This window comes from Lichenostomus cassidix, chromosome 13, assembly GCF_008360975.1.
Source record: "Lichenostomus cassidix isolate B80296 chromosome 13, HeHo_3.0, whole genome shotgun sequence".
NCBI lineage: Eukaryota > Metazoa > Chordata > Aves > Passeriformes > Meliphagidae > Lichenostomus > Lichenostomus cassidix.
In genome coordinates this window covers 9,129,924-9,141,265 of record NC_139494.1, presented here as the reverse complement: position 1 = coordinate 9,141,265, position 11,342 = coordinate 9,129,924, and the positions used below count along the sequence as shown (strand labels likewise).

Sequence of the window (11,342 nt, the reverse complement as noted above, 5' to 3'; positions counted from 1 at the left end):
AACCAACAAGGTATTTAATGTTAAATACTTCTCTAGTTGTGTTCTCACTTGTTATGTGAGAGAGACATTGGCACAGGTCCCCCAAAGCTGTGGCTGCCCCATCCCTGGAAGTGTCCAACGCCAGGTTGGATGGAGCAACCTGGGATGGTGGAAGGTGTTCCTGCCCATGGCAGGGTGGGTGGGAGCAGATGAGCTTTAAGAGCCCTTCCAACCCTTAATATTCAATGATTCTATGTCTACTCTCAGATGGAAGGGAAGGGAGCAAAGGAGGTATGGGAGGCTTGGATGCTGAACTGAGCAAAAGAAGATTCTGAACTAAGAAATTTTGAATCCTGGGAAAATTCTTCATGTTAGAAGATACTTTCCAGTGGGTCTGGCTGTCTTCTGTTCAATAAGGTGTGGGATGCACAGCCAGGGGCTCTCTGGGACTCCAAAGGAAGGGAAGGCTGTGAATTAGCACAGAACCACAGAATCATTAAGGTTGGAAAAGATCTCCAACATCCTCAAGTTCAACCCTTGACCAATCACCACCTTGTCAACCAGTGCAGAGCACTCAGTGCTATGTCCAGTTGTTTCTTGAACACATCCAGGGATGGTGACTCCACCACCATGCCACTGCTTGACAACCCTTTCAGAGAAGAAATTGTTCCTGATATCCAACCTGAACCTGCTCTGGTGCTGCCTGAGGCTATAAATGATGCTGTACTTGCCCCCTGCAGTGTGGTGCTGTTGCAGGTATCAGTGTGCTTCCAGTGATGTGAAATCACACTTTTGGTTCTTAAAGCATTTTTCTTTAAGATTGGAAGTAAAGCAAATTGTCAGAATCCTGTGTTGCCACTGTGTAAATATCTTGCCTACTTGAAAGCCATTTTGTCACAGAGAGCTGATGCAAAACTGGGCTCAGCAGCAAAGCATGGAACACCTGCTGTGATAGCAGCACAACAACGTGCTGGACACCTCACAGCGATGTAAGGCTTCATACCCTGCCCTTCCTTACAGAGCAAAACCCTTCACATCTCATTTTCCCTGAAAACCCACTACCTGTCACTTTCTAGCACACACTGGTGACCTTTTAGCTCCCACCTGTGCTGGGCACGGGGCTCAGGTGGGGCTGTACTAACACGAAGGCCTGGGCTGTGTTTGGGTACCCAGCTCTGCTCTGCCCCTCGGCCTGGGGTTTTCTTACACAGCTGGTGTCTGGAAATGCTGTAAGGGCCTGAGCTGGAGCTGCCTAAAATTCCTGACGGGATCTAGGGCAGATGTGCCGTGAGCACCGCTCAGAGCTCAATCCATTTCTGGCTCCATGAACGGTCCCCCACGTATTTCCACTTGAGGAAGGCTGGCTGTTGTTGGAACAATTTGAAACTAGCTGGTTGCTCAATGTTGTTTTTCGGGTAAGATGTCTTCCGCCGCTGGAGCAGCCTCTGACGATGGGCTTTCATCATGTTTACCCTGCGGGAGGCCGCCACAGATACTCGCAGCCTTACCCCGCTTACCCCCTCGGCCCTTCTCCCCGTGAGGGAAAACCCGCACTGTGGCCGTTCTGGGGTGAGCCCAGTTACCCTGAACGACCGATTTCACTACCCGCCGTGCCAGCAGCGCCCGCGGGCCGCCGGAGGGCACCGAGCCAACCCCCGGACACCACAGGCCGCACCGGCGCTCTCCGCCGTCACGGGAGCTCGGCGCTGCCCGCACGGAGCGCTCCCGACCCGGGACCCCACCGGGCCCATTGCTCCCTCACGGCGGCCCGGCCGGGCCCGCGGCGGCGCCTCAGGCCGCGGGGAGGGGTCCTTGGCCTCCGTCTATTGTGCGGCTCCTGGCGCGGCCCCGCCGCTGCCTGAAAAACCCGCCACACGCCGCTCCGTCCCCTCGAACTCGTTTCGGCTCCTCTCCCACCACCGCACCTCGCGGAAGGCGGCGCGAGTTTTGGTTTTTACCGTTTGGGAGCCCCAGCGGGGCGTTTTGCTCAGGCATTCACGGCGGGCAGCCCGGGCTTTGCGAGGCGGCGAGAGGCGGGTCCTTCCCCCTCACCCGCTCGGTATAAAAGCGCCGCCGCAGTCGGGCCTGAGCGCCGCCGCCGCCTCCTCACGGTCCGCTCTCGGAGCCGCCGCCGCCTCACGGTGAGGCCCGAGCGGGGCGGGGGGCCGCGGGGGTGGAAGTAGGAGCGGTGTGGAGACCGCGGAGCTGTGCCGCGGACGGAGGGTCGGGAGGCCGTGGGGTGATCGCGGGGGCGGGCGGAGAGCTGAGCGCTCCTGGGCCGTGCGGCGATGGAGCTCCCGGGGTTCGGTGGGGCCGAGCCCGCCCGAGCCGTGCGGGGATGAAGCTCCCGCGGGGGCGGTGCGGGGAGCGCTGCCCGCGGGGTTTGTGAGTGAAGCCCCCGCGCAGACCGAGCCTCCCCCCGCGGCTCCTGGGCGGCTTTGCCCCTCCCTCCCGCCTCCCCCTCCCCCGGTGTCCCGGAGCGGCCGCGCCTCAGGTGCGCGTTCGTTGCTCGGCTCCTGGTTACCGCCGGTGACGCGGGAGGCGAGGGGGAAGCAGCGGGCATCCATCCGGAATGGCGCTGCCTGCCGCAGCTGTAGGTGGCTGAGCTCGGCGTTTGAGGCTTAGACATGTAAATTATCGCTGTAATTCAGGTTTGGCTTCTGCCCGGCTCCCAGCCTGTTGTGCTGTTGTCGAATAAAGCTTTTAGGACTGGTCTGCTTAGTCACGCAGTGGTGCTGGTGCCCAGGGACTCTCACCTGCCAGAGCTGTATTACAGCTTGTTAAAAATGACTTCCCCCCCTAATTTTCAGGAATCTGAGTTCTGTGTAATAATTAAAAAAAAAAAAAAAGAAACTTGGATGAAATCCTGATGCGTTGTCAATGATAAGGCAGTAGTTTGACTTCATTCTACCTGTTTCAGACCCTCAGTAACAACTAAAGGTCTTGTTAGAAGCAGGTTTGGGTGATGGGAGGGAAATATCCTTGCAGGGGCTGCCCTGGCTAAGGCAGCATCCCTGCCTGGCCGACTCTGTTGTGCAGCATTATGTAAGCTCAGGCACAGGGAGGCTGGCGATGGAGCTGGGTTTGTTCTGGAGTGCTCCCAGGCAGTCACTGCAAGAACAGATGCATTAAATTTAAAATGTGTGCCTACAGCACTTTTTCCCAGAGCATCATTCAAACTGCTACCCCAAAACTGTACTTTAATCCAGATTTTGGTTTTGTACGTGTGTGTATATATATATACTTATACCTTTGGAGCAGTCATGACTGTGTCCCTCCAGAACACCCATCTTAATTAGAAGTAGCACTGTCATATAGGGTTACATTGCTGTGTAAACATTAACTGGCTGCTTGCTGCCAAATGGAAATTAAAGCAATGAGGACTCGGGGCTGGTGTGAGCTGCTTAGTAACACGTGTTGGCCAAGCCTCCCTTGGCCTGGGTTTGCACAGGGCTGTCAGGCTCAGCCTCACTGATGAGCTTTCAGAAAAGGGTAATGCAAGTTTGCCGCAAGTGGTCCAGCTAATTAACTGTTGATAGCTCTAGTACTGCTGTGAGGAGCTAGTGTGCAAAGCTTGTAAGTTTGGTGGGGGAAGAACAGTTGAAAAGTAATTGAAATTGAATTGAAATTCTTTGTTCTCAGAGCAGTTCACAGTAGTTGCAGGCTGTACAAACAAATGCTTCAGTGATCTTGAAGCAGGTAACTCGAAGAAAAAAAAAGAGGAAACTGTTGCAATGGTTTGCTGCTAACAAACATTTTTGAGTGGTAAAGGAGCTTGCAACACATCCTACTAGCTGGTTGAGAACAAATTTATAAAATTTATGTGGCCAAACAGTTGTGTTTATCATGTCCCTGGGTTGGTTCAAGTGCAGTGATAGCCCCCACAGTCTGCAGGTGTAGTTTCAGACAGAAGTTGTAATCTCCTGGCTGCTGTGTCATGTACTTTACTTCTGTGTTTGGGTTGTTACACATCTGGAAAGATGCTTTCTTGAAAAATTTGATTGTGTTTCTGCTAATGACATCTTTCAAGCCAGCTGCCTCTTTATTGTAGGTCATACTACAGTTTGTTTGAGAGACTTTGTTAAAATGCACGGTCATCTCAGATGCTCTCCTCTCAGTAACAAAGTACTGATCTTACTTCCTGCATTGCAAGAGCAGTAGTGAATGCTGAAGGGCCTTCCTTATTGCTTTTTAATCTCTTCAGAAAACCAAGTACATTTCTGGAGGAAAGCCTTTCATCGTGAGTAACCTGGTGTGTTTAACTCTGGAGCAAGGGAGGCTGGACTAGACTCTGTCTAGGGGAATTCCTTCCAACCTCGATGTTATGATTCTGTTCCAGAGGCTATCATTTGAAAACTGCTTTTGTGATCTGACATCATTTGAGCAGTCAAAGTGAGTAGCAGTTGTTTGGATTTGAAGGCAAGTCGTGTCTTGGAAGTGTTGAAAATGAATTCAAGAGAAAGATAGCTCTAGTGTTGTACTGAAAAAAAAAAGAGATGCAAGCACTATTGACTAATCAGTGTATTTTATGCTTTCAGATTGAGAAAAAGGTTCTTAAATTAGTGTTAGGCTTCAGTCAATCCTTGTTTCTTAAGCATGAGGATTAATGAATTTAGGGCTATTGATTCAAGCAGTGAATAATCTGAATATGTTTTAAGTAGCACTGGGCTGTCTGCTGTTGGGAAGAAACAATTTAAACAGTCAAGGTGATGAACATCTTTGAGTGAGCTGAACTTGTAACATCTGCTGAATATTGTATGGAAATAGCTGTCCTTCTCTTGTAGATGCCTTCAATTAAACTGCAGAGTTCAGATGGAGAAATCTTTGAAGTGGATGTGGAAATTGCAAAACAGTCTGTGACTATAAAGACTATGCTGGAAGGTAAGAGTGTGAGACCATGAGGAAGCCTCTTGGACAGGAATTGTGACCAGATGAGACAAGCTGGTACTGTGCTGAAAAAGGATTCCCAGGTCTATGGTGCAGCTTGCTGTCTCCTGCCAGAGCAGCCAGAACTTCTGCTGTTGTAGCTGAAACTGTTCTGGCTGGATGTGTTCTTGCAAAAAGCCTTAGTTAAGAGCACTTGCGGAGAAGCCACTAAAATATAAGCAGCCCACTGCCTTGCCTACAGTCTACTTCAGGTTTGTGAGAGTTAAGCAAACAGAACATTAATATTTAAAACTGCAGTTTATTTAATCACACAAACCAGTTGTAGAATGTAAATATCACTTGTATGGAGTGGGAGATAATAAATCAATGCAATAAAGAGCCAAAGTGAAACCTGTATTGTGAGCTTCTGTATGTTGTTAAATTATTTGGGATAAATACTTAGGTCTGATCTCCTGCTGACATAAATTTGAAACAAAAGACCTCGTGGTGGGGGAGGGGAAATCTGCCAGATGGCTGGGATACAGAGCAAACTGTCTAATCCCTCTAGTGCAAATCCTCATTGTTTACTGATGGTTTCTTCTAGTTTTTGGATGTATTCATGAATTAACTTAGAAACAATTATTTCTGTAGATGTAGTTAATGTTATGCTCTTGAGTGTAAATCTTTATCTGGTTGTATATATAAAACCTTATAAGACCAGTAAAAATAAGGTTGACTTATGTCAGGCATTGAACACTTTTGTTCTGTTAATAAGATGCTGTTGAACATGGCTGGCAACGCAAACAGGAAATGGAATACATTTGGGAGCACAATTCTCAGTTTTCTCCTGCAGAAGCTGTGTCACTGCTGGTGTTCAGTGACTCTGCTGGAGATGGAGGGAAGTTATTCATGGGAAGTGTGTACGTTGGGCACCATAAACTTGCTTCTTATTAATGTGGGAGAGAACCAGTCTCCTAGTACAGGTGAAATGCATTTTCAGTGCAGATGGTTAAACATCAGTTAATGGTTTGTGTGTTGGGTGCTGCAGCTGAGGGTGGAGGAGCTGAAAGGTTGGGTTGTACTGAGCACCGTGGGACCACCAATGAAGTATCAATTTTCTGCTAATGGATGAAATTGCAGGTTCAGAGGTGTCAAGCAGAGTTGACCAAACTTCAGCTTGAATTCTGCTTGAATTTTTTTATATCCTTTAATGGCAGTGGTTTAGTTCTGAATCTGTGAGTTGTTTCAAACAAAGTAGCATTATTTAATATCCCACTGATAACAGTAGCTGACTTGTCTAAATACAGAAGTACATGTTTTTTTTAATCACGTATAAATTTGATGAGTGATGATGGTCATATGTTCTTAAAAGTTAAGTTCCTTGGTGATGTAGAATTGGCTCATCTGTGCATGTAAAGATTGAAGGTCTGTGTAGTTAGTTACATAACTAATTACAAGATGTCTTTGACAGCTAGGGTGTCATCCAACTGTTAGCATTTGGGTAATAAAAAAAGCACTTTATCTAATGAAAGATGGCTAATGTGATATTTGTTCTGTATATCAATTTGAAACTTTAATTATATTTTTCTCCTAGTTTTTACTTTGATTCCTTAATCATATCAAGGGGACAAATCCAAATCTGTCTGGAGTATGCTGACAAGCTTTTAAAACAAAGAGTGTCAGAAGCATGCTTTATAAATACTTTCTTTGGTAGAAGGTTTTGTGCTGCTGTATTACCATGAATTTCTTCAGCTGGTACAGGATCAGTACAAGTGATTCAGAGCCAGAATGGCACCTCTGTGGCTACAGTATTTACTGCTCATGCAGAGGAAAAGACGCTGTATTTACCACAGTAGATTTGAATTCTTACTTAATAATAAATGGAATGGGAGCCCTCAATTGGAACTTCTGGGTTGAAACTGTGTAAGTGGTAAAAATACACAAATGTTTGTCAGATTGTTCAACATCCTCCCCATTCCCAGAACACTGAACTAGCAAGTGACTGCTTGGCTGATGGTTTGTAAATGCTCTCATTTGATCAGGCAGTCTTACCAGCCACTTAGCCTTAATGTGGTACAACCTGGGATGTATAATGCAGCCATAGCTCCACAAAGCCTTCCAAAAGCTCCTGACTTCACACTTTGGAGATCCTTTGCTACCAATCATTCAGCCTCCGTGTTGTCAAAATAGTGGAGAGTTGAAGCATCCCAGTTCAGTGAATGGTTTTGTCTGCCAATTGCTCAGTCATCTTTCCATTTTTAGATTTGGGAATGGATGATGAAGGTGATGATGACCCAGTCCCTCTTCCAAATGTTAATGCAGCCATCCTAAAAAAGGTAAGATGATGAAAGTGGTTGTGCTGCATGGCAGTAAAGAAAAGTGAAATTAATCTTGGAGCTAGGAATTATGAACTATTAAATAAAAAATGCTTTTCATGTGCTACAAGATTAGCCAAATGAAGATGCATGAACACAAGCTGAGGCCAGCAGGCAGGGAATGGCAGGGGACATACAGGGTTGACCTGGAACAGCAGCTGGAGGCCAGGCAGGCTTCCTAGGGTGCCGAAGTGATGCTGGGCATCTGTGCACTCTGGCATTTCATGGTGTTAAAGGACTGATTTTAATTGGATTCTGTGAATGGAGGTGGCTGTTCATGAGATACAAATGTTTGGAGAAAGGATTAAGGGACAGTCAGTGGTGAGAGTGACTGGCAGTAGCTGTGTCTGGGTGGCAATGACAGTGCTTAAGAGACGCTGTGTGTACTTAGTGGTATTAAATTCATTAACAGACCATGGTCAAGGGGGAAAAGTGTAGTAGTGAAATGTTGTGTAAGATACTTTTTGCTTTGAAATAGTCGTTCCAAAATAAGCACCAAACTATTGTGACTATTCTGGGGCAAATACAGGATTACGAATTGTTTCCTAGTGAACAGACACATAAATAACTTAAACTCGTGAAGGCTCTCAGGTGGGTGAAATGGAACAGGATTTTGCTTGCAGATCCCTGCTCCTTTTGTCTGTGTCATAAGATTGCATGTTCCCAAACAAGAAAAAAACCAAACAAATAAAACTCAAAACAAGACTAATGGCAAACTTGCTAGGTGAACTTTGCACTGGGGTGAACGTGACCTACTGGTAGCTATTACCACTCTGCACTCTTCCCCTGTGTAGTGGTCTGCTTAATACAAAGTATGTTTCTGCAAACAGATCAAACACAGCAAAATGGAGCTCAGGTTTTCTTTGTACAGCCCATGTGTGTTAGCATGGGGTCTAATAACTTTATAGCATCAGCAGCTGGCTTTTAAGATTAAGTAATTAACATGCTAACTCAGGTGGGATTTGTGACAGCTGTTGTACTCTGGGTTTGGGGATCAATTATTCTGAAATGAAAATATTGGGGATTTGAGCATGTTCATACAATATTTTAATATAATCTAGAGAAAAAGGTACATTTCTTCCAAAATGAAGTTAAGTTGTGGTTGGGGTGTAATGGGAGAATCGCTTGGATAAAACTTTAATATCAAAATCATAATTAGGTGATTCAGTGGTGCACCCATCACAAGGATGATCCACCTCCTCCTGAGGATGATGAGAACAAAGAAAAAAGAACAGATGACATCCCTGTGTGGGATCAGGAGTTTCTGAAAGTAGACCAAGGAACACTTTTTGAACTCATTCTGGTGAGTGTCCTCAAGAAGTGCAAAGGCTGTGCCTGTGAAGTTAAGCTCTGTTATGCACTTGAGAAATAAAGCCTTTATACTTCTTAGTGGAAGGGGGTATATGGGGAGGGCAGGTGGTTCTGGTAAATATTGGCTGAAATTGCTGAGGATGTTGGAATGCTAATAGGTGTTAGCCTAATGCTGGCACTAATCTTAATACAGATCATTTATCAATCAGTATACTTTTCTGAATATCACTGTCTTTTGTGGCTCTTGAGTCCAAGTTGAGGGCTTATTACTAGTAATGGAATTGTGCATGAAAATCTAGCTTTCACTGTTAAAATTTGTACCTTGTACAGACCTATGAGCCAACATTGCCTGCCTTGTCTATTTAACAGTACTGCAACACTGAAGACTGTAGATGTTTGCAGGCTTCTGAAAGCTCTTTATAGAAGGAGGAGAAAGGGGAGTGTTTATGATACAAATGACTTTCCCTTTTGTTTGGCAAACAAGTTTTTGCCAGTTGAAAGTTCTAGCTGGAAGCTTCTCCAAGTGGAGGTGATCTGTTTGCATACAGTTTGCAAATTCTACAATTTCAGTGTGAACTTAATTTTGCTAATACATCTACAGAGGCAGAATATTGATAGGGAGGTTTTAAATCTGGAAACTCTCCTGCAGGCTGCAAATTACTTGGACATCAAAGGTTTGCTGGATGTCACATGCAAGACAGTTGCAAACATGATTAAGGGGAAAACTCCAGAAGAAATTCGCAAGACATTCAATATTAAGAATGACTTCACTGAAGAGGAAGAAGCACAGGTACTTGATCTGGATTTAATTATAATTTAGCTGGCTGTTTGTACTGAATTACTGTGTGGTGCTTCATAACTTAATTTGTGATGCAACAGACTTGTTACCAATAAATGTAAACTAGTGTGTCAGCTCCTCATAATTGGGGTGCTACTAGTAGAAGACTTACTGGTGTCTACCACACTTTGTATGTAGCCCATTACCTGAAAAGGTCAAAACAAAGTATATTGATTTTCTAGCTCCAGCATGTCTGGTAAGAAATCATGTAGGATTGTTTGTGGCAGCCTTAGTTTGCTGGTTTGGAGCTGTAGTAGGAATGCTGAAGATGTATTGCTGCATGTGGCTGGAAAGGTAAGTTTGGGTTCTCTAAGTAGCAAACTCATTGATCTTAAAACTTGACCAGTTAACCAACTGCAAAATGGCAGAGTTGGGAAAGAGCAGAACAAGATGCCTTGTTTCAATACAAGGCAATGAGTTGTAGATTTAGGTATCTTTTTACAGAAACATGAAACAAACAAGATGATCCATTTGCTTTACTTGGTGGAAAAAATTCAAATTTGATCAAACCTAGGCATGAAAAATTTCACTTATACTGATAAAGAGACCAGTTTGGAAGACTGACTATAATTGCAACACCTGTGTGAAAAATTAAAGGTGTTTCAAGTTCATGCCTCCCTGCAGTAAATAATTCTCAATACTTACGGGAATTTACAGCCAGGGCTTAGAATTTCACAGCAACATACTAACAGTTAAACTGCTCTTTCAGGTACGTAAAGAGAACCAGTGGTGTGAAGAGAAGTGAAGTATTGTGCCTGACACTCGAACACTGTAAGGATTGTTCCAAATACTAGTTGCACTGCCCTGTTCATAATTGTTAATATTAGACAAATGCAGCAGCAAATGAAGTTGTGTTAGCAGGATATTGTTCCCTTTGCATGTGTAGTGTTTTTTTGAGTACAAATCTAAATCTGAGTTTTTACTAGTGTAATTGGATGTCTTTTTACTTTGCAATGAATAAAACAACTAAGTGTGGATTCTGTATGGGAAGTAGCACTTAAGGTTATCATTTTCATTACACTTAGAAACTGTTGAAGTCCAGTTATAGTGCTAAGGATTGACTGTTGTAAATAAAAACATCTATTAGTTCTTCCTCAAGAAGAGCAAAACACTTGTATTTACAGGGTATTGATAGCTTCAGAAAGAAAAACAAACCAGAATGTGTCTTGGGGAACTAGATAATGTAAAAAAGCTACTGGATTTCTTACAAAAACATTGTGGAAAAAAGTTAGTGTTACTTAAAGCTATATAATTTTCAAGATGGTTCTTGTCCTGCATTTAAAAAAAATAATTAAATATTTGACCACTTTCTTGTCCTTTTAGTCTTGCCTTACAGACTAGTGAAAATATGATCTAGTACTAAGCAAGCTCCTGACAGTGAAATTTGAATACTTCAGCCATGTCTTGAAGACCTGCCTCTAGGTGATAGCAAATAAAGTGTGTTGCTTTATGCACAGGATGGGTGTGTTTTTATACATGTTACTGTTTAAAGTGGAATCCAGATTTGACCAAAAATGACTGACATTACCAAAGTTAATATTATTGACCTGTGCATGCCATTAGTGGCTGTTTTTTAGGCAATTTTAAAGAACCCTTGTGATGTAGCTCTTGAAAACATGGTTTCATGTGTCCACAGGAAATCTTATGCCTCTGTATGTGATACTTCAGCTTATAGAGACTTAATTATTGCATACAAAGCTAATGCAATATCAAGCTTAACTTCTTTGGACAAAGCCACTTGCAACTAGTTAAACAGTAACTGGTTTTCTGATTTTTGTTTTTTTTTTTTTTACAGTTCCCTTATAGGGAGTAGGGGATGGGTTGTGTGGTAGATCTTTGAGGTGTGCTCTTAGCTTGTATTGCATTCCATTCTCTGTATAAACCTTAGAGTAGAATGAACCTTAATAAACATACTTATCTCACTTGAAATATTGGCGTTTCACTTCTGAATTAATAAAGGGCTTTTAAACTTT

The 11,342-nt window shown here is 44.0% G+C and overlaps 1 protein-coding gene and 1 long non-coding RNA gene across 3 annotated transcripts in view; one reads left to right on the top strand and one right to left on the bottom strand.

The window, feature by feature from the left end:
* Window positions 1-2,077, bottom strand: part of LOC146431183 (uncharacterized) — a 25,171-nt gene extending 23,094 nt beyond the window's left edge. For both annotated transcript variants that reach the window (XR_014854899.1, XR_014854898.1), the window contains exon 1: window positions 1,938-2,077. This is a non-coding gene — a long non-coding RNA (uncharacterized LOC146431183). The remainder of the gene's footprint in view (window positions 1-1,937) is intronic.
* On the top strand, window positions 1,990-11,342 carry SKP1 (S-phase kinase associated protein 1). Its single transcript, XM_085073544.1, has 6 exons — window positions 1,990-2,120; window positions 4,764-4,860; window positions 7,108-7,181; window positions 8,380-8,523; window positions 9,181-9,321; window positions 10,079-11,342. Exons 2-6 carry the CDS (start codon window positions 4,764-4,766, stop codon window positions 10,112-10,114), a joined length of 492 nt encoding a protein of 163 aa, XP_084929670.1. The 5' UTR covers window positions 1,990-2,120; the 3' UTR covers window positions 10,115-11,342.

What these genes read in the sequence shown, in the direction of transcription:
- SKP1 (XM_085073544.1), top strand. Translation starts at nt 4,764, where the DNA reads ATGCCTTCAATTAAACTGCAGAGTTCAGATGGAGAAATCTTTGAAGTG. An exon ending in ATGCAGCCATCCTAAAAAAG is followed by an intron (nt 7,182 to 8,379) that starts GTAAGATGATGA and finishes AATCATAATTAG; the next exon opens with GTGATTCAGTGGTGCACCCA. An exon ending in CTGAAGAGGAAGAAGCACAG is followed by an intron (nt 9,322 to 10,078) that starts GTACTTGATCTG and finishes CTGCTCTTTCAG; the next exon opens with GTACGTAAAGAGAACCAGTG.